General features: G+C 38.9%; 1 protein-coding gene across 2 annotated transcripts in view; it reads left to right on the forward strand.

The window, feature by feature from the left end:
• Positions 1 to 16747, forward strand: part of Nlrp4b (NLR family, pyrin domain containing 4B) — a 42376-nt gene extending 25629 nt beyond the window's left edge. Inside the window, exons 4-9 of one of the 2 annotated variants that reach the window (NM_172481.2) lie at positions 728 to 2282; positions 5119 to 5277; positions 5706 to 5870; positions 11491 to 11661; positions 12379 to 12549; positions 16129 to 16737. In NM_172481.2, coding sequence (NP_766069.1) covers positions 728 to 2282; positions 5119 to 5277; positions 5706 to 5870; positions 11491 to 11661; positions 12379 to 12549; positions 16129 to 16222 — 2315 coding nt within the window. In that variant the 3' untranslated portion in view covers positions 16223 to 16737. Of the gene's footprint in view, positions 1 to 727; positions 2283 to 5118; positions 5278 to 5705; positions 5871 to 11490; positions 11662 to 12378; positions 12550 to 16128 lie in introns of both variants that reach the window. The other variant, NM_001355151.1, reaches the window with a different exon arrangement.
• Positions 16748 to 22286: the final 5539 nt, after the last annotated feature.

Raw genomic sequence — 22286 nt, forward strand, 5'->3', positions numbered from 1 at the left:
AAACCAGGTTGGGGAGGGGAAGCTAGTTGGAGCTCCCAGTTGAGCTGTTTCTCCATGGCTGAGTTCCCAGCTGTTCTAGTGCTGGCTTCTTTTCCCACTGCAGGTACTTTTATATAAGGAGGCAATTTTTTAAAAAAATGGTTCATGATTTAGCTGATCTCAAGGGTTACTCTTTGAGGTGTTTTATTCTCTTCCCTTCCTATTGCAGAGTTAGGGCTCAACCCATCCTCATACAAGAACCCAAGAAAGCTCTATAGAGAAACAGGTTTGGGTCTGAAATCATGGAAAGGGACAACCTCACTTCAAGTGCCAGCTTCTGAACCAGCAGAATGACAGCTTAACTGTAAAATATTCATGAGACACAAAGAAATGCAACTGTGCTCCTAGGCCAGTGAAAATCTTCTCAAATTAACTAGCATTGTTCTAGGTCCATAGACTTCTAAAAACATACATCATAAGGGGGAGGTGGCTAGGAGCACGTTCCACTCTTGCAAAGAACCTGAGTTCAATTCTCAGCACCCTGGAGGGCCACTCATAGACAGCTGTAATCCATCTCTGGGTGTATTTAACCCTTATGACCTCTATTGGGACCCACAAACACATTATTGAAATTCAAAAAATATTTAAGTGTACATTCTGAAATGAAAATATTGAAATCAGACTATATATGAGTAAATGTTTAACTTAACTTTGATATATTGTGGCCTTTTTTCCCACTCTCTGACAGCACACTCAACAATATATCGAGCTCATTTAAAGGAGAAGCTGACCCATGATTGTTCTAGAAAGTTCAACATCAGTATTCAGAATTTCTTCCAGGATGAATATGATCATCTTGAGAACCTTCTTGTACCAAATGGAACTGAAAACAATCCAAAGATGGTTGTCCTGCAAGGTGTAGCTGGAATTGGCAAGACTATTCTGTTAAAAAATTTAATGATTGTCTGGTCAGAAGGCCTGGTATTTCAGAACAAATTCTCTTATATCTTCTACTTCTGCTGTCATGATGTGAAGCAATTGCAGACAGCAAGCCTGGCTGATCTGATCTCCAGAGAGTGGCCTAGCCCCTCAGCTCCCATGGAGGAGATCCTATCCCAACCTGAGAAACTCTTATTCATCATTGACAGCTTAGAAGGGATGGAATGGAATGTTACCCAACAGGATTCGCAGCTGTGTTACAATTGCATGGAGAAGCAGCCAGTAAATGTATTGCTGAGCAGTTTGCTCAGGAAGAAGATACTCCCTGAATCATCTCTCCTCATCTCCACTAGTTGTGAGACTTTTAAGGATTTGAAGGACTGGATTGAGTACACAAATGTGAGAACAATAACCGGATTCAAGGAAAACAATATTAATATGTGTTTCCACAGCTTGTTCCAAGATAGGAACATTGCCCAGGAGGCCTTCAGTTTGATAAGAGAAAATGAGCAGCTGTTCACTGTATGTCAGGCCCCTGTGGTCTGCTACATGGTGGCTACTTGTCTTAAAAATGAGATAGAGAGTGGAAAAGACCCAGTCTCCATCTGCCGACGTACCACCTCCCTGTATACCACTCACATCTTAAATTTGTTCATTCCCCACAATGCCCAAAATCCAAGTAACAATAGCGAAGACCTGCTGGATAACTTGTGTTTTCTAGCTGTAGAGGGCATGTGGACTGATATATCTGTGTTTAATGAGGAGGCTCTAAGGAGAAATGGGATCATGGATTCTGACATCCCCACACTGCTGGATATTGGAATTCTTGAGCAGAGCAGGGAATCTGAAAATTCTTACATATTCCTCCACCCGTCTGTCCAGGAGTTCTGTGCGGCCATGTTTTATCTGCTACATAGTGAAATGGATCACTCTTGTCAGGGTGTTTACTTTATAGAAACATTCCTGTTTACTTTTCTAAACAAGATCAAAAAACAGTGGGTTTTTTTGGGCTGTTTCTTCTTTGGTCTTTTACATGAAACAGAACAAGAAAAGCTGGAGGCATTTTTTGGCTACCACTTATCTAAAGAATTAAGGCGACAGTTGTTTTTGTGGCTGGAACTCCTATTGGACACTTTACATCCTGACGTAAAAAAAATAAATACCATGAAGTTCTTTTACTGTCTGTTTGAGATGGAAGAGGAAGTCTTTGTACAGTCAGCAATGAACTGTAGGGAACAGATTGACGTTGTGGTTAAGGGTTATTCTGATTTTATTGTTGCTGCCTACTGCTTAAGCCATGGCTCTGCACTGACAGACTTCTCCATTTCAGCTCAAAATGTGCTGAATGAAGAGCTAGGCCAGAGGTATATGTGAATCTTTTCACTATCTTTACTGTTTGTTCCATTTCATAAGCTTTCCTTATGTATTGACAGATTCAAAATTCACCCTTACTGGTTGTGCAATGGCAAGTGTTCAGCCTAGAAACAACATACACACAAACAACAAAAACAGACTCAACAGGTTGTGTGTGTGTGTACATACATGTAGGCATATGTATGTCTGCTTATATGTGTATTCCTATACAGAAACACATACACTCACATATATGTGAAAAAACAAACTCACCTGCTTTGACAATAGCTTCCACTTTTTTTTTAAGATTCATTTTTATTTTGTGTGTATGTAGCTACATCTTAATATGCACACATGTGTAAATGGCCTCAATTCCCAGAAGATGTCAGCAGATCCCCTGGAACTATAGTTAAATGGCAGGGGGTTCTGGGATCCATATTCTTAATATTAGAAGAAACAAACACTCTTAACCACTGAATTATCTACAGTCTGATAGATGCCATCTTGAGCCCCAATTTGACTCTTTTAAAGATATGTTATTTCATCTTATTGATACTTATTTTTTTCGTAATTTTTCTGAGACAGGATCGCACTATGTAGCTGTGAAAAGTCTGGAACTCTGATATCCACCTGCCTGTGCAGAGTCCTGGAATTAAAGGCATGTGCCTCCATGCCTGAATATGTTTCTTAATTATTAGCTATGCATATATATTTAGCAGTGTTGCATCAGTTCATGTGTATAGGGGCCCAGGAAGTAGTTCAGTTCACAGAGGATTGCCTGCTATAATGCACAGGGAAAGGATTTGTTCCCCAGCATCATATAAAACTGAGTATAGTGGTACATACATGTAATCAAAATTCTCTGATAGTGGAGCCAGATCAAAAACTCAGGGTCATCATTGCTTATTTAGCAAGTGTAAGACAAGCCTACAATTCTTGACACAGTGCATATAAGGAATAAAAAATATTAAAAGGTATGGGAATATCAGGTTTGCAACCCCAGCACTCAGAGAACAGAAGCAGGAGTTGCTCTAAGCATTTTAAACTAGTCTAGGCTACACTCAAAGTCGGTTCCAGGTGAGTCTGGCCTAAGGAATGATATTCTGTATTTATAAAAAAAAAAAAAAAAAAAAAAAACCTTGAACAACAAAAATATATGTGGATAATTTATGATCACGTGCCTTTTTTTTTCCCCTCCCATTGTGTGGATATAATCCAGGTCCTCATCTATACTGGGCCAGCATGTTACCAGGAATTCAATTCCAGCTTTTTTTTTAAAGACATTGTTTAGCCTTTTATTCTTTGTATAATCAAAACTAGCATTGAATTTTTAATCCTTCTACAGCAATAGCATAAGTTAATTTGGCAGTTTAAGAGCCCTGGAATTTATCCTTGGGACCTTCCTTTTTGTAGTTAAAGTGGCCATGTTATCAAACAGCAATGATATTATTCAACCATACTGTGAGCACCAAGTGTAATGATCTATGTCATATGTGTTTTCTACCCATCTGAGACATGAACATCATATACAGATTTTTTTGATCTCCTAGCTGCAAACTGCCTTGCAAACATTAAGTGTCATGGAGACTATGGTGATGGCTCAGTTGCACAAATATGAGAACTTCAGTTTCATTACCTAGATCCACATTAAAAAAAACAAAACAAAACAAAACAAAACAGTTGTGCCTAGTAGCATGTTCCTATAATCCCAGCACTAAACTGGCAGAGACAAGTTTTCCATATGTAAGCACATAAATGAACACACATGCATGTGTTTATGTACTCCACACATATACACACAAAAACATTTATTAAATTAACTAGTTTACTACTCAGGAATGTGTAATGTTAACTGGCAAGATGACTCAACAGATAAAAGTCCCTGCCCTCAAGTCTGATGATCTACATTCAATTCCTTAGACCACAAAGTAGGAAACCTGATTCCTGTGTGTTGTCCTTTGACCTCAACACATATGATGTGGCACATACACCATCTCCCACACCACACACACACACAAAGTAAGAAATGTTACAAGGCAAATTTGATTACCACGTTGGAGGTGAGAATAGTAGGCAGAGAAGTCATGTACATTATCCAAGATTATAAACTGAGGAAGTAGTTGCATCTGAAGCTTGAGCCAGGAGATCCTTCTTCAAGGTTTTATCTCATTGGCTCTGGCATCCTGAATCATTTTTTTCATTCTAAATGTACCAAGGTTATCTATAAAGGAGGTTTTCTTAACTTCAATACTGCCAGGCCATCTATATTGTCTTATTCTGCTTTGGGAGTGGGGGGGGGGCGGATACGTGAAAGCATCAGACAAACCTGATCCCCAGTGTGTAGGATTCTCAGAATCCTCTGGCCCTTTCCAGTAGACATTAATTGAATCTCTACACTCAAGCTATAACATCCAGAATCCCACTACCTTGCCATGTGTCTGACTAAGAACTGCAAATATGAAATGACCTCACCTGGCTACCCTTACTCAGTATAGGGAGTCAGTTTGCTACATTTATGTGCTGTGACTTAACTTTTTGTAAATGAATATGATCTGAAATTGCTGGCAGGTTTTATCATCTATTTATTTTTATGTTATGGGGTTGAATGCTTTTGTCTACATGTGTACATGTACTTGGACTGCATACAGTAGCCATGGTGGACAGAAGGGGGTTACATATATCTGTGAGATTGGTGTTATGGATGGTTGTGAGCCAGCATGTTAGTATTGGAAAATGAACTCAGTTCTTCTGAGAGAAAAACAAATGGTCTTAACCAGTAAGCCGTCTCTCCAGCCCCTTGAATTAATTGTCTAACAATAAAATGTATTTCTTTCTCCTCTGTTACAGGGGAAAGCTACTCATACTTTGGCATCAAATATGCTCTGTGTTCCTAAGGAATAAAGATATCAAAACACTCAGAATAGAAGACACTATTTTCAATGAACCAGTCTTTAAAATCTTTTATTCTTATTTGAAGAACTCCAGCTGTATCCTTAAAACACTTGTGTAAGTTTAAAGTAGACTTTGGTTTAGTCATATCATGGAAGTAACAGAAAAGTCTTCCCACCATCTCTCAGCTAACTCTATAAACAAAAGCTTATATAGTCTAAAGTGGTATCTCACTGCTTGGTACCACTAATGCCTATTGCTGACTGTTTTTCATTTAGAGCTATCCCATGAATTATAGGATAAGAGCATTTATAGGGCTCTGCTTTCTAGGTGCTCATAGTTTCCTCATGTAAAAGCCAACCTTGCCTCTGCAAGTTTCTCAAAGTTCCACATGGAAAAGAAAAATCACCCAGTTTGAGAACCAATGAGCTTTGTTACTGGGTTACAAAATTAGAGTGATGTTGCCATTATGGAATATGGCATCTTGCCAAAGATTAGAGCTTAGGCTGATTGTAAACTGATGGATTCCTCTCTTTATTCTGCAGGGCATATAATGTTTCCTTTTTATGTGATAAGCGCCTATTCTTGGAATTGATTCAAAGCTACAATTTGGAGGAATTGTATCTCAGAGGCACATTCCTCTCCCACAGTGATGTGGAAATGTTGTGTGATATCTTGAACCAGGCAGAGTGCAACATACGCATACTGGAGTAAGTCTTTGTGTTCACCTAGCTCACTGAGTCTCCTCAAATGGGGCATCTTAATTTTGATCCACTTGTGATTAAAAAAAAGAAAAAAATTCTGACCTAAGCAATAATTGATTTTTTTAATTGGATTCAAAATTTCAGCTTATGGGCCATTGGTGTGGCTAGTCAGAGGAGCAAAACAAAAAAAAAAAAAAACAAACAAAAAAAACAAAACAAAAAGCAGAAACAAAAACTAGAGGCATAGTCACATCACATGCACAGTCAAGAACAAAGAGCAGTGGATTAATGGACACAAGCTCCTGCTCAACTAATTTCCTCCACTCCTATATAGGTTAGGGTCCTGCTTCCTGAGTAATGTCCACCCACAGTGAACAGGTCTTACCATCTCAGTTGACTTCATGAAGAAATCACCCATAAACGGGGCCATAGAATGTCCCTATCTAGAGAAACCCTCACTGAGACTCCCTTTCTAGGTGATATTAGATTTTGTCAAGTTAACATTAATATTATCACAGGACTACAGTTTTTAATTTGTGCATTTGTGTCCTATTTTTCTATTATTCATGTGTAGATTTCCTCACTTTAAAACCTGATCACTAAGGTCAATGAAATGAATGAGTTGGTTAAGGCACTTGTTGCCAACCCTACAACCTGAGTTCTATTCCAGGACCCACATGCAAAAAGGAAAGAACAAAGTTCTACAGGTTGTCCTGTTTGCTACACATCTCCACATAATCTTTTAAATGCTGTAGCATTTGTGCTTGGGCACTCACATAGAATGTAAATAAGTAAATAAATGTAATTTATAATAATTTAAAACTACATTGTTACATGCATTTCTTACTCTACTATACTAGAAGTCTAGAGTTCAATGCTCCTCCTCCCTGTGGTGATTCACAACCATCTGTAACTCTAGACTCACATAATCTTATACCTTCTGACATGTGCAGGCACTAGGTATGCATGTAGTACACAGACACATGCAGGCAAAATACTCACACATGAAATAAAAAAATGAGTAAGTCTAATGTATATTTTTATTAATTTGAACTGATTATGGAATGTGAAAGTTAATTTCTAGATGAGAATATACACATTGAAAACCATTGTTTCAGTTCAGATTTCATGGCTTCCTACCTGTCTTAGGACTCAGTACTCTCACTCCTGAGTGTGTCTCTGGATGCATGACTTCATTTGCTGAAAGATGGGTGCTTCCTGAGCCATTTGTGGAAGGTATTCCTACCTGAAAAGCTGAAATTTTGACTGAAAGTAAGCTTGATGAAACTCCAATGGCTCTAGATATTAAATCTAGATGACTCTTAGATATTGTTGGTGGCAGGAATTTGATGACAAAAGATGCCATGTGCTTTACATATAAAATTCAAAGATATATAGGATTGTGATATTAGAGGCAGAGATAGTAATTCCAGGTTGTGGCGGCTAATGACAGAAAATGGGGGAGAGGGCTGGAAATGAGTATGGAGGTCAAAAGTTAATTTTTATTGGACTTTTTAAAATTTACATTTCAAATGTTATCCCCTTTCCCAGCCTCCCCCCTGAGACCCCCTATCTAATCTCCCCTCCCCTGCTAATACAAGGGTGTTTCCCAATCCACACACCCACACCCACCTCCCTGCCCTCAAATTCCCCATACACTGGGGCAACTAGCCTTCATGGGATCAAATGCCTCGCTTCCCATTCATGTCCAACAAGGCCATCCTCTGCTACATATACAGCTGGAGCCATCGATCCCTTCATGTGTACTCCTTGGTTGGTGGTTTAGTCCCTGGGATCCCTGAGGGGTTTGGTTGGCTGATATTGTCGTTCTTCCTATGGATCTGCAAAGCCCTTCAGCTCCTTCAGTCCTTTCTCTAACTACTCAATTGGGGACCATGCTGGGGATCTTTTGCTCAGTCCAATGATTGGCTGTGAACATCTGCCTCTGTATTTGTCAGACTCTGGCAGACCCTCTCAAAAGAAGGCTATATCAATCTCCTGTCAGCATGTACTTCTTGGCATCCACAATAGTATCTGGATTTGGTGATTGTATATAGAATGGATCCCTGGGTGGGAAAGTGTTTGAATGGCCTTTCCTTCAGTCTCTGCTCCACACTTTGTCTCCATAGTTGTTCTCATGAGTATTTTATTCCCCTTTCTAAAAAGAAATGAAGCACCCACACATTGGTCATCTTCTTGTGCTTCATGTGGTCTGTGAACTTTATCTTGGATATTCTGAGCATTTGGGCTAATATCCACTTATCAGTGAGTGATACCATCTGTGTTCTTTTGTGATTGGGTTACCTCACTCAGGATGATAGTTTCTAGGTCCATCCATTTGCCTAAGAATTTCATGAATTCATCCTTTTTTATTAGCTGAGTAGTATTCCATTGTATAAATATACCACATTTTCTATATCCATTCCTCTGTTGAAGGACATATGGGTATTTTCCATTTTCTGGCTATTATAATTAAGGCTGCTATGAACATAGTGGAGCATGTGTCCTTGTTATATGTTAGAGAATCTTTTGGGTATATGCCCAGGAGTGGTATAGCTGAGTCCCCATGTAATACTATGTCCAATTTTCTAAGGAACGACCAGACTGATTTCCAGAGTCATGGTACCAGCTTACAATCCCACCAGCAATGGAGGAGTGTTCCTCTTTCTCCACATCCTTACCAGGATCTGATGTCAACTGAGGTTTTTATCTTAGCCATTCTGTCTGGTGTGAGGTAGAATCTCAGAGTTTTTTTGCTTTGCATTTCCCTGATGACTAAGGATGTTGTACATTTATTTAGGTGCTTTTCTGCCATTCGGTAGTCCTCAGTTGAGAATTCTTTAACTCTGTACCCCATTTTTAAAAAGATATTTTTATTAGGTATTTTCTTCATTTACATTTCAAATGCTATCCCAAAAGTCCTCCATACCCCCCCACTCCCCTACCCACCCACTTCCACTTCTTGGCCCTGGTGTTCCCCTGTACTGGGGCATATAAAGTTTGCAACACCAAGGGGCCTTTCTTCCCAAAGATGGCCGACTAGGCCGTCTTCTTCTACATATGCTGCTAGAGACAAGAGCTCTGGGGGTACTGGTTAGTTCATATTGTTGTTCCAACTATAGGGTTGCAGACCCCTTCAGCTCCTTGGGTACTTTCTCTAGCTCCTCCATTGGGGGCCCTGTGTTCCATCCAATAGATGACTGTGAGCATCCACTTCTATATTAGCCACCAAATGCAGACACTATTGCATATGCCATCTATATTTTGCTGACAGGACCCTGATATACCTGTCTCTTGTGAGGCTATGCCATTGCCTGGCAAATACAGAAGTGGATGCTCAAAGTCATTGTTAGATTTCTACTGCAGCATAGAACAACAAGGGATCGAAATAGACACTGGATCCTAATCCCAGTAGACCATATTATTTATTAAAAAACAGTGAAAGACAAATGCTTCCTGTGGGAAAGTATTGCCTGTGTTGGGGAAAGGTGGCTGAGACTCTTAATAGCAGTGATATGAGGGTATTGTTTGAATCCATAGAAGGATAGGTTAGTTGTCCAATCTCTCTTTCCTTGGGCTTAGAATATAGCCAAAGGATGCTTTGAAAGTTCTGAATTCTTTCTTTCCTTGGATTATTATAGAATTTTGTACTTACATGCTGACAACAAGAAGGTCATCAGTAGGAAACCTGTCTAGAGTCTAAGGCAGAAACATCACAGAAACCAAGTCTTCTCAGAAACCACACAGACAAATTAAGTAGTTATAATATCTTTCGATTGATACAGTCCTATTACCGAAGTTTAAAATCACAAACCTAAGAGACATAGACAACCATGGGGGCATGGAAGCATGGGAGCACTGCTGGAGAGGAGGCTTGAGAGTTACAAACACACATACTGTTCTTTCAGTGGACCCTTTTTTTCTAGCATCCATGCCAGGCTACATCACAACTTTTAGCTCTAGGCCTGAGGGATCAAACATTCTACACAGGCACCCTCACTTACATGGACAGACCCACCCATATCATTTACAAATGTACATAGTTAAAAATGAAATATTTAAAACATGTTCTAATGCACACATACACCAACCAGGCTTGCTTTCATAACCCTGTAGTTCCAACTGTGCAGGAGGCTGACACAGGAGGACTTCAAGTTCAAGTTCAACCATCAAAACAACCTTTGTAACAAGGTTGGGGAGGAAAGAACTATCTCTTCAAAGCTGTTGTATTTCCTCTACATGATTACTGCGATATGTACCCTCACATATCATATATAGCCATTAATAATCATTTAAAATTTTTAATTGTTGCTGACAACATTTGTAGTTTTTCTTTTTGTTACTCCCTAGTCATTATAGTATGAGAATTAGTTGATATTTAAAATGTACTGCATAGTATATCAAGATTGGAGGAAGTTGGAACTAGTATATGGGAGAGTAACAACAGGTTTGGACACATGCTGAACTGAACCACTGTACATATAACTCTTGAGTGCCTGCATATTTTTACATCCACAATGACTCTGACATCACATGCACACACATTGCTCCTACCCATAAATACCAAGGTATAAATGTACTAAATTGCAAAAGATGGTCAACTAGAATGAAGTCCCTAACATAGGCACATAGAACTATGTCAATAACTTGGTTTTGAAATATAGAATGGTCTCTCAACTCAGGTAGTCACAGAGTACAATGCCTATGAGATCATTGACCCTATTTCATACTGAATGTGCCTCTCTTGTAATTCTGTATGCTAACATGGAAGAATATTAAGGTCTTTTAGAAGGCAGGAGAGAAAGACAGATGGTTTAGTATTTTGGATAGTGCCACGTGATTTCAATTTTTCATATTATGTATACCTATATATTTAATATTATGATGTTTAATGTTACCTGTCAACTTAGCACAATGGAGAACCATCTGAGAAGTATCAATGAAGGAATGCCTAGATCAGATGGGTCCAGGAGAATGTCTGTAAGAGATTGTATTGATTTTGTTAATTAGACATGAAGACCCAGGCCACATTAGGCATCACTATTACCCTGGGTTTGGGTCCTGGCTTATTGAAGTATGGAAAAGATAGCCATGTATGTATGAATTCTCTGTGCCCTTGACTTTACATGTGGTATGAAGAGATGTTTAAATGTTCTCCCGCCTTGACTTCACAAAATGAGGAAGTATAATCTGGAATAATGAGCTAAATTAAAATTTCTCTCCCCAAAATTGATTTTCATAAGGACATTGTCACAAAAGCAGATTGAGAATAAACCTACTATACATTATTTCAAATATATACATTTTCATGCTATTTATTATACAAGACAACATTGATATCATTGACTATATTGCAATAATCAGGTAATTTAAAAATTATCATTATAGACAGGGACTGAGGCATTGCTAATATGAAAGATTTAGGTTAGCTTCAGGTAATGTCTTCCAAACATAAGCATTGTCCATGATTTACTCAGATTCAATGGTAAATCTGATGTGAGTCCAAAGAAATGAAGGGAGATGTGCTGGATAAGCTAAAAGTTCGTCCCCTTGCTTGAATATTTTATTATACTTATTCTGTATAAGGTTTTCTGCCCATTCATATACTCTTCTTTTCCCCCTACAGTTTAGCTAACTGTTCCCTCTGTGAGCATTCTTGGGACTACCTTTCTGATGTTCTTAGGCAGAACAAATCCCTGAGATACCTAAACATCAGCTACAATAACCTGAAGGATGAAGGGCTGAAGGCTCTCTGTAGAGCTCTGACTCTCCCAAACTCTGCTCTGCATTCACTAAGGTAGGTTTCCTTGAGTTTGACCTTAGAGGCCTTATTTAGGAATCTTTAATGTATACTCCTGAGAATATGCAGGGTAGAGTCACTTACCTCAGGTTTCTGAAGACCCTTCCTTAGGCCAGATAGATCTGTGCCTTGACCTCTGTGTCATGGTTTTGGTAAATGGTGGGAAGCCACTCAGAATATATACATAAGGGACTAAGAAAGAGAGGGGAATTATGATTTATGCTGAAGGGATGGTTAAGAAGTTTGGATGCATGCTAGAAAATGAATGTATATCAACAGATGGAAAACTAGACCTCAAGTTCTAGATAGAGGGTATATTACTGATTTCTTTTTCTAGTCACTGTGCCTGTGATTAGATATCAGATAGAAGCAGTTTAAGGGAGGCAGGGTTCATTCAAAGTCACAGTATAGAATTGTGTAATCTCTTCTGTTTGGGAAAAAGGCATGATGGCGTGGCAGTGGTGTATATAAAATTTTTCCTCATTATTCTGGATCAGGAAACAGACTGTGGAGCTAAAATCTGAGTCTAGGATATAATCCTTAAGCTTACACACAGTGGCTCACAACTACCTGTTACATCTCAATATCCCAGAGATCCCTGGGCTTTTACGAGACTGTTCTCAGAGGGAATACAGTTGGCACACTCTAAATGACTAAGTCACCTCCCCTGCACATGCCTTCTTACCCTGGCAAAGAACTTCCTTTTTGTTGTAGTTTGGAAGCCTGTCAACTGACTGGTGCCTGTTGTAAGGACCTTGCTTCTACTTTTACGCGATATAAATGCCTGCGGAGGATCAACCTGGCGAAGAACTCCTTGGGCTTCAGTGGATTGTTTGTGCTGTGTAAGGCTATGAAAGACCAAACGTGTACCTTGTATGAGCTAAAGTGAGCTGGCCTCTGTTCTCCTTTATAATATGACTTTTTATGGCTAAAGAAGGGATCAATTGAGATTTGAAATGTGCACCTAATAATATAATCATTTTAGATTGACAGAAATAAGAGTTGGGGAGATGGCTCAGTCCATACAATACTTACCATATAAAATAAGGACTAGAGTTGTTTTCCCAAAAATTACACAAAAAATCCATGCATGGGCTTTGCAGTTGTAATTCAGTACTAGAAAGGTAAATACAGGAAGATCCTTAATTTACACAGACAAGCAGTCTATTCAAATTTGTGAGTTCCAGAACAATAAGAAACCCCATCTCAAAAATCAAGAGTGATTCCTGAGGTTGGCCTCTGACCTCTGCCTGTTTACACACCCATACTCAACATGTAAATAGTTCAATAATAAGGGGGTTGGTCACAGCAATGATAATACTGCTACTGCAGAACCAGTAAGCACATCTTGTCAAGAAACTCCACCTTTCACTGAGGGACTAACTGGTGTTTGGGGAAGGGACACTACAAAATATTCTTTTAAAATTCAAGTTAAAATAAATACAAGCAATGTTCTCTCACTGGGCAGAGGAAGGGGTAGACGTTGCGGCATTATTAGAATAAGTATGAAGCTCCTCCTTGCCCTGTGACTGGGGAGGATCCAAGTAATGGTGGTACTTCGTACTTTTACAATGATAATACATAAAAAATGCTTGTAAATATAACATTTTTTTGCAGAGAATCCTGACTTAAGATTGTTTTGATCTACGATATAAAATTATACTCAGTTACTTATGTTTTTCTTCCAACACAGTAGTCATTAATTACATGAGATATCATTTTTAACATTTCAGTATTTTAAGATAAAATTTGGTCTTTATATGAAGCAATTTGATTTTTGCTCACCTGGAAATTAATGTGAGTTCTCTGAGAACATTTAAGATAGGCTAAGTGCATTAGGGTAGTCGGCTTGTAGATGAAGGTTTATATTATGTATTTTCATATAAATATGTGATTCAGAGTACTTTATATAAGCATAAGATATTTTATAAGTGTGATATACACTAAATAATATTATTTTTAAATTTCTCAGCATTTACCTCTGTAGTTCATTTTCTCCCCTATGGCCTTCAAGTCAACATGTGATTAAAGTAATTTTTATGAAAGTATATGAGCTCAGGTGCACATGTGTGTGTTGATTGTGTACAGGAGACAAGAGGCCAAGCTCTCATGGTCCTCCATCATCAGATGTCACCACTTCATTATTTTTGATATAGGATCTCTCACTCAAACCTTGGGATGAAGCAATTCTGAAAGATGGATTAGCCATCAAGGGACCTGCCAGTCACTGCTTCATTGGTTCTTGGGAACCACAATCATATGCCAATATTTCCAGCTTCCTATGTAGGCATTAGGACTTAGTCAGAAGTCCTCATGCTTATGTAGCAAACACTTCACTAAGAGAGCTATCTCTTCAGATCTCCAAGGTCAGGGTCACTTTAGGTAGTTATTAAGACACTTATTTCTAGGAACATGAAACCTTATCATAGTGTCTAACTTTTTAACATTGTAACATGGCACACCCACAGTTCACTCTCATAAACTGTGCAGTCATTTTACAAAACAAAATCTTATTGTTCAGAGTAAACTTATACTTTCCTGATAGACCTTTTCATAGCTGCAGTCTTTTGCATGTGGCCCATGAGCTGCAAGTTGAATATGCCTATAAGATGTTGGGTTAAAATATTTATAACTCTACCTGTCTCTCTTGGAAGGAACATCCAGGCTCACTTCTTTAATATTTACTCTTGAAATTCCCATGCCACTGGATATGTTGTGTGCCTGCAAGATTTCTTTCTTACTTGGTGTTACCTGAAGGTTTAGGGGGTACCAAGCAGTAGTGTATGTATAACAAAAAAGTAGAAAGAGGTGAGGTTTCTATCATTTTAGGAGCCTTCTAGCTCTGCAATTGATTCTAATTCAGCCATGTTTACTCTGTACCTGGGGTCAAGGTATCAGTCCCTCAGATTTGATCTGCAATTTTAGAGTCATTATTTGGCATGAGAAATTAAAAATGTATAGGTGTCATTATAATGTTGTAGATCTTATGAAACTAGGTAAGTGTATTTGTTTCTTCTTGTCCTCTTATCCCACCATGGAAAATCTCAAACAGACATACATATACTACAATTGCCATGTAAAGTAAATTGCTCAGTCAAGTAAAGTGACTGCAGTAGAACTATGAAGACCTGAGTTCAGATTTTCACCATCCCTACGAAATAAAGTTGATTGTGGTCTCATGTGTCTGCAACCTTAGGTAGAGGAAGAACAGTGGAGACCGTAGGCTTCTTGATGCTTACTGGCCATCCAGTCCATTAATGGCAGGTTTATTAAAAGACCCTGACTCTCGTGTGAGGCTATGCCAGTGCCTGGCAAATACAGAAGTAGATGCTCACAGTCATCTGTTGGATGGAACACAGGGTCCCCAATGGAGGAGCTAGAGAAAGTACCCAAGGAGCTAAAGGGGTCTGCAACCCTATAGTTGGAACAACAATATGAACTAACCAGTACCCCCAGAGCTCGTGTCTCTAGCTGCATATGTAGCAGAAAATGGCCTAGTTGGCCATCATTGGGAAGAGAGGCCCCTAGGTCTTAAAACTTTATATGCCCCAGTACAGGGGAATGCCAGGGCCAAGAATTTGGAGTTGGTAGGTGGGGGAGCAAGGACGGGGGTGGGGGTTATAGGGAATTTTCAGGATAGCATTTGAAATGTAAATAAAGAAAATATCAAATAAAATAAAATAAAATAAAATAAAATAAAAAGCGAGCCTGACTCACAAAGATTAGTTGCAAACAATTGAAGACATTTCCCCTTAACCTCTGACAGGCATGAGTATGCTTAAACACACACAACACACACAGACACATACACACATATATATACAAATTAAGTTTTTCCTTTCACTTTTAAAATTGTATGTGTATGTGTGTTTTACCTGCATGCATATATATATATGTTGGCTTGAAGGCCAGAAGTTGGTATCAGATCCCTTGGAACTGGAATTACAGATAGTTGTAAACTGTAATGTGGAGAATTGAATTTGAATCCTCTGCAAGATTAGCCAGTGCTCTTAGCCACTGAGTTATCTATCCTGTCCCCAGAGCAGTTTTTATGGAAGAGCATGGATTTTAAACATCTATCAGCATACCATCTCATAGCATGAATACACCACCCTATGAGAAGAAATATCCCCATCTCCTGAACTTAGCCTTAGAAAAAAATACGAGGGAAAATGAGAATTTGGAAAGCATAAAAGGAGGGGTTAGGGTCTAGGGAAATGGCTCTTCGGTTAAGAGTACTTGCTGCTCTCACAGAGGACTCAGCTTCGGTTCCCAGCACTCAACATGACTGATTACAATTGCAATAACACTGGTTCCAGGGGAACAGGTGGCTTCTGACTTCCATGAGCACCTGCATAAATGTGGTCCACATAAGTTCAAACAGGCAATGCACATAAAAAATAAGAACTTTAAACTGTAAAAAAAAGAGTGAGTTAATGCTGTTTATTCTTTACATCTTTCTAGACTGCGAATGGCTGACTTTGATAGCGATTCCCAGGAATTTCTACTTTCTGAGATGGAAAGAAATAAAATCTTGAGCATCGAAAATGGTGTGTAAGCAGAAGCAGAAATCAAGGGTGGACATTCTGATGCAAGAACAATGGATGTATTGTGAACTCAAACTACTTCTGAATGAAAGAGAGGAGGATCTTTATTTTGTCCTATTGTGTAAAAATTACAGGTCACTAACACTGCAGAGACAGGATTTCTTTTTGCCACATTCAGATGAGTTTTACAAGATATATGTGGCTTCCTTTTCGCACTACAGTTTCAGACACTCATGCTAAAATGACTGTCTTATAATGATGTTTTTCTAATACAGGTTTCTTAAGCACCTAATAAAGGGTAAAATATCTTTAAGTAGTTGTTTGGAATCTCATAACAAGAGTTTTACTTTATTTTGTATTACTGGAGCTATAGTGTAAGTCCAGGCAATAATGATACCCAAAAGGTTGTGGGGAAGTTTTAGTTGGCTATGCATGTAAAGCCAATAGCAGTAGCATGAGCAACTGGACACTCAGATAATGGAAACTATTGCTGTTTTTCTGTTTTGTATTAAAGAATAACATAAGCATTATCCAAATCTACTGACTTCTAGTTTCAATTGTTAATGCATATACAGTTGGGTGTGAGTGTGCGTGTGTGTGTGTGTGTGTGTGTGTGTGTGTGTGTGTGTGTGTGTGTGTACATGTGTGAATGAGTACATGAGCATCGTTACCCGCCAAGGCCACAAATGGATCTCAGATCTCTTAGAGATGGAGCTTCAGACAGTTTTGTGTTTTCTGGCACAAGTATTTGGAAGTGAACTTACATTCTATTCTGCAAGAGCAGTCTGTGAGTTTAACTGCTGTATCATTTCTCTAATCTCTCATCCATCTTGGCTTAGAAAGATGATGGCCATACTGAGGTCCTGAAAAAGGCTATCTAACTTAATTCTTATTCCTACTAGCAATCTGATTTGGACATTTTCTCTTATGTTTCTGGATGAAGGCATTTAAAAAAACACATTCTTATAATTTTATTATTTCTTTGAGAATTTCATAGCATGTATTCTGATCATATTCTCCCACCCTCTCTCTTAACTCTCCCCAGATCCATCCATCCATCCATCCATCCATCCATCCATCCATCCATCCATCCATCCATCCATCCATCCTCTTTCCACCCAACTTTGTGTCATACTTGCTCTTCCATCAATGCCAATATGTGTTATCTAAGCCTTCTTGGATATGTGATCTTTTACTGGAATGTGGCCAGGGTCTTGTACTTAATGAAAACTGACTCTTTCTTTCAGTAGCTAACAGATACACCTTCTTAGATAGGGGTGGAACCTTCATACCCAACTCTACTCTTCCTGCTGAAATTTTGACTTAATTTGGGCTTACACAGGTGTTGTACATATGAAAAGCACATTTTAAAAAATCACTCATTTCTTCTACCAAACACTACAAATAGAGCAAATGCTCTTTTAAATCATACCCTGTCTTATTTCTCTCTCTCTGTAAATTTCAAAAGTAGCCTTGTTATAAGACAAATAGATTTACAGCATAATCCATATATGCTTAACCAAGTGTTTCAAGTATAAATAGTGACTTTTTTAGTTATGTAAAAAAAAAACCACATCTTCTGTTGGTCTGACCCAATAGCTACTTGTGCCTATCACCACAGATAGTGGGGAAAAATATACATGTTTAAATGCGTATATGTACATATGAATGTATCTATCTCTGAGCTTGTAGAGTAAATCCCAAAGTAAATATGAACTATATATGCCTGAATTAATACCATTTTAGTGATGTTTTATAATGTTCAAATGGGATCAGTGAGATGGTTCAGTGGTTAAGTGTTCTTGCCACGAAGAAGGATTGCCTCAGTTCCCTCTCTGGCATTCTCTAGGAAGGAGAAAAATGCCTTCTAAAAGTAGGCCTCTGACCACATTCAAATATGCACATAAAATAAATTCATAAAACGCGTTCATGTGACCAGGTATGGTATCATACATCTGTGAACCCAGTACTCTGCAAAAAGAGGCACACAGCTTGGAAGTTTCAGTTTGACAGCATAAGGAGTTTAAGGTTACTGTAGTCTACATGAGACTTTGTCTCAAGGAAAATCCCACCATAGGGGAGGGAGGCATGAACTCCCTCCTCTAGCTAAGTATCTATTGGCAGCTGATACTCCTAAAAGAGAATCCAATTTCTTTAAAGGTATGGCCACTGCTAATGTAATGTGACTGACCATAATCCAGCGGAAGGCTAAACATCCAAGAGTATAGGGGAACAGCAGAAGTTATATTTAAGGCTATTCAAAACCTGAATACAGTTTAGTGGCAAAGTGTTAGGTGACACCGTTCCTAGAGAGACATGAACTAGCTCTATTCACCCTAGATAGGGAACAAGGATAGAACAAAGAATGTATCACCTGAGTCCAACATTAGTGAGCCAGTGTGTTTTATTGGGGGTTCTCAAAGGAGCAGAAATGACACAAAGTCTACTACATCATTAAAGCCCACTCCAACATGGCTGAGCACTCATATCCCAGAAATAGGAACCTGGAGCACACTGCACAGCCTATAGGCAGCTCAGTAGGTTGGAGTGTACTTCCCAGCCAGCCAACTGGCCTGTTTCATCTAGGCAGTCCTGCTGGTATCTATGTCCAAACTGCTGGCATGGTCTTTGAAGCTTGTGGAATAGAGTCAGGGGGCTGGACTCTGCATAGTCTTTACTATTAAGTCTTCAGTGGAAGCAGGGGACACTAATGTATCTGGTCCATTTCTGATCCTTTCTGGAGATATGTTGATTAAGTTACTTTATGTCTTAAGGAGCTATGTCTGGGCAGAGTATTGCAGCTCCCCAACAGAACACTTTCTTATGTTACTTCCTTGTAAATGTCTTGTCCTAAAAAGAACCTCTTGTTTTCAGCTCACTTTCACATCCTGTGTTTTATGGAGTTTCTCTTCAAGGTGGCAGAATTTTAATCTTAGAGAAAACTGTTTCACAGCATTGTGGAAGGGAAAGCTGGATCTGGCAGAGTTAGAGGAGAGGTGAATATGATTAAAACACATTATACAAAATATTCAAAGAAGTAATAAATGAGAATGTTTCTATATGTGTTAACCTTTATTTTTAAACTGGCATGTAAAATACAGATGCTAGATTTTCATATTTAGTATTTAGGGGATTTTTTTCTCTTATGTCTTGTTTTGATGATGTTATTGTTTTGGGGTTTTTGTTTGTTTTTTCTCAAGACAGGCCTTACCTCTGTTACCAACTACTCTGGTTTTCCTAAAGCTCATTTTGTAGACAAATCTGACCTCAACAGATCCCTTGTTGGATTTAAGTAATGAAATGTGACAAAATTTACATCTGACTGGTCTCATGTGAGAGATTTATTAAAGTGAGGGGTACAAGGGCACAGAGGCTGCCACTGAAAGGGAAGAAAGAGAGAGGTGAGGAGAAACATGGACTTTTATGCATGGCATATGCTGGAGAACATGCAACACAAGTTGACAATCCTAATGTGCCACTTCTGGGCAGCTGGTGGTGACTTGTCCCATTGAATCAGGTTACCTTGGGAAGACGATGGAGAAGCCTAATGGCCCTGCTGTCATTGTGTCCCTTTAGCTGGCCACGGAGGTACCTGTTTGCCAATACCCTTGACACTGCCTCATAAGTGCTGGATGTTGGGGAAAGTATCATCTCAGGATTCCCAGTACCATGTTCTCAGCACTAAGGAGCTTTATTTGGCCCAGAGGGACAGAGGGAATGGAAGAAGAGACAAATATATGAGATAAAGGCTGCCCAGACTCACTCTATTCCTACCTTTTTGTTCTACTACTGGACTTCTGAGTCTCTGAGAAGTATCTTTTATTCTATCTGGTGGCTTCCTGGTGACAATGGAACATTGTTGTTAGGGGACCTAAGGAATCTGGCTTAATCATTAAAGCCAGGAAAAGCAAACTGTGTCAGTTGATGTTCAGGTTCTGTGAGACAACCTGATATTAGGGAAGTGTAGTCTGTGAAGCATATGGATTCTGATGAAACTGGAAGTCATTTCTGATGAAATTGATAGGGCTGGCTCTATTGTTTCCAATCCAGCCAGTACTTGATTTGAAATCTGTTGGGACAGATTTCCTAAGGCAGAGGTGATGTTAAGGAGTTAAGGGCAAAATGGTATTGGATGTACTTTTGAAACTATAAGGTTAATGGTCCTTGTAGCTGGGAAAAGGAGTCCCAAGACCAGGGAAAAAATGGGAAGGACCAGGAAATGGTGGAGAGATCCCACCCTTCAGTCTAGACAATAGATAGGAAAATTTAGGCTGTTGATTGTCAGAAGTACCTGTCTGGCATCTGAGAGTTCTTGAGAAGGGGCACTAAAGTTTAGTTGTTCAGGTTAATTGGTGACCTGCTGTTATCTTAAAGCAGTATCTGGTGGTGTTGTGGAGAATAGAGTTTGAGAAGCTTTGTTACCTCAGGACAGTCTTTTTTAGGGTGTTCAGGTGATTTCCGAAACTGAAATATTTTAAGAACATGGACGATGGGGGAGGCTCTTGTCACATGTGAGAGGAACAACCTGTAACCTAATTCTGGACTTGCTGTGAGAGTGTTGAGAGTACTTGGCTTTGGTTCCCTGTTAGTATTCTGGCTTATTCGGGATGATAAGAATGATACAAGAAAAGATGGCCACTGCATGATGAATTTAGCCTTCTCAGCAGCAGGGGAGGGGCTTCTCAAGGACTAAACTAACAGCCTCCTAGACACTCTTTTTGTTGTTACATAACAAGGCATCTTTAGCAATTCAGGTTCTGCACCAAAAACTTGTTATGTGACCTAGGAGTTGTCTTCAAGGATCTATCACCTAAGTAGTTCTCAGCCACAGGAGACTTCCTGTTTTGCCAAGCATGTTTCCAGACTAACATATGCAAAATCTCTGAGAATCCTTCAAAAGAATAATCCCATAAAATCTCATAACAATCACTGATTAAAGGCTACTTCAAAACTTAGGTGCCACCATTCCATGTTTATGATCAGGTACACGAGTTCTTCTAAAATTCTGCTGTAATCAAGAAAGATAAAGAAACATTGACTTTCATTGCTATTCATTTCACAATAGCCATGAAGTGGAAATGTGCTAACTGTCCATCGGCTGATGAATAGGTAAGGAAAATGTGGTATATTTTCATGATGGGATATTTTTAGCCATTAAAAAATTAGAAAATTCCTAGTTTAACTGATGGAGTTGGAAACACTCTCAGTCTGGTAATGCAGATGCAGTAAAACAATTTTTGCCAGTTTCCTCCCAGCTGTGGATGTTAGCTTTGATTCCTCAGATGGGGGCTTTGTATGGAATATTCTTAGCAGTAATTAATTGTGTATAGGGCATTTATGGGGGTAGATTTTCAAGGAAGCAGAGAAAAATACTGTGGTAAAAATTTTAAAGGGAATAAGGAAAAATAGTTAAATTGGGTGCAGTAGGAGATTAGGGCAAAGGAGGGATTACATAGAGGGATAACAAACACTAGTGGTCTTTTGAAAACACTATATAGATACTTCTGTGGAAAACTTCAGCATATATATGTTCATTGACCAGCAAATTAAAAAGGTTTTAATGGAGTTGGTTATGCTACCTTATCAGATGATACTCCAACTAGAAACCTCATGCTTACAAACAACAATCTCAATTGCAGGAATGGTTACTTGATTTTCAGCTGTTTTCCAATAGACTCATAGATTCCCAATAATTAAAGGCTATTGCTTTTACAATTGTTAGGTCCTACTCAGAGAACGTCTATGCAAGCTTAATGATGCTAGGGTAGCTATTCTTGCTTTTGATATGGGATTAATGGAAAAGGTTAAGAACAGCATAAAAAGGATAGTGTCTTATGATATAGTTGGAGGCCAATAATAATAATGATGATAATAATATTGCTTAAGTGACTTGTACAGCTCATCTCCGGGCAATACTCTATCAACAAATCTACCATTCAAGTAATATTAGCTCTTACCAGTCCAGAGGGGTGATTAGAGCTTGGCTCACAGAAATTAGAGAGGCCTCTATTTAGGCTCCCTCCTTATACTCTGATATGCTGTCAGGGGTGGCTGTCCTTTGAGGGCCAGTAGTCA

This window comes from Mus musculus, chromosome 7, assembly GCF_000001635.26.
Source record: "Mus musculus strain C57BL/6J chromosome 7, GRCm38.p6 C57BL/6J".
Taxonomy (NCBI): Eukaryota; Metazoa; Chordata; class Mammalia; order Rodentia; family Muridae; genus Mus; species Mus musculus.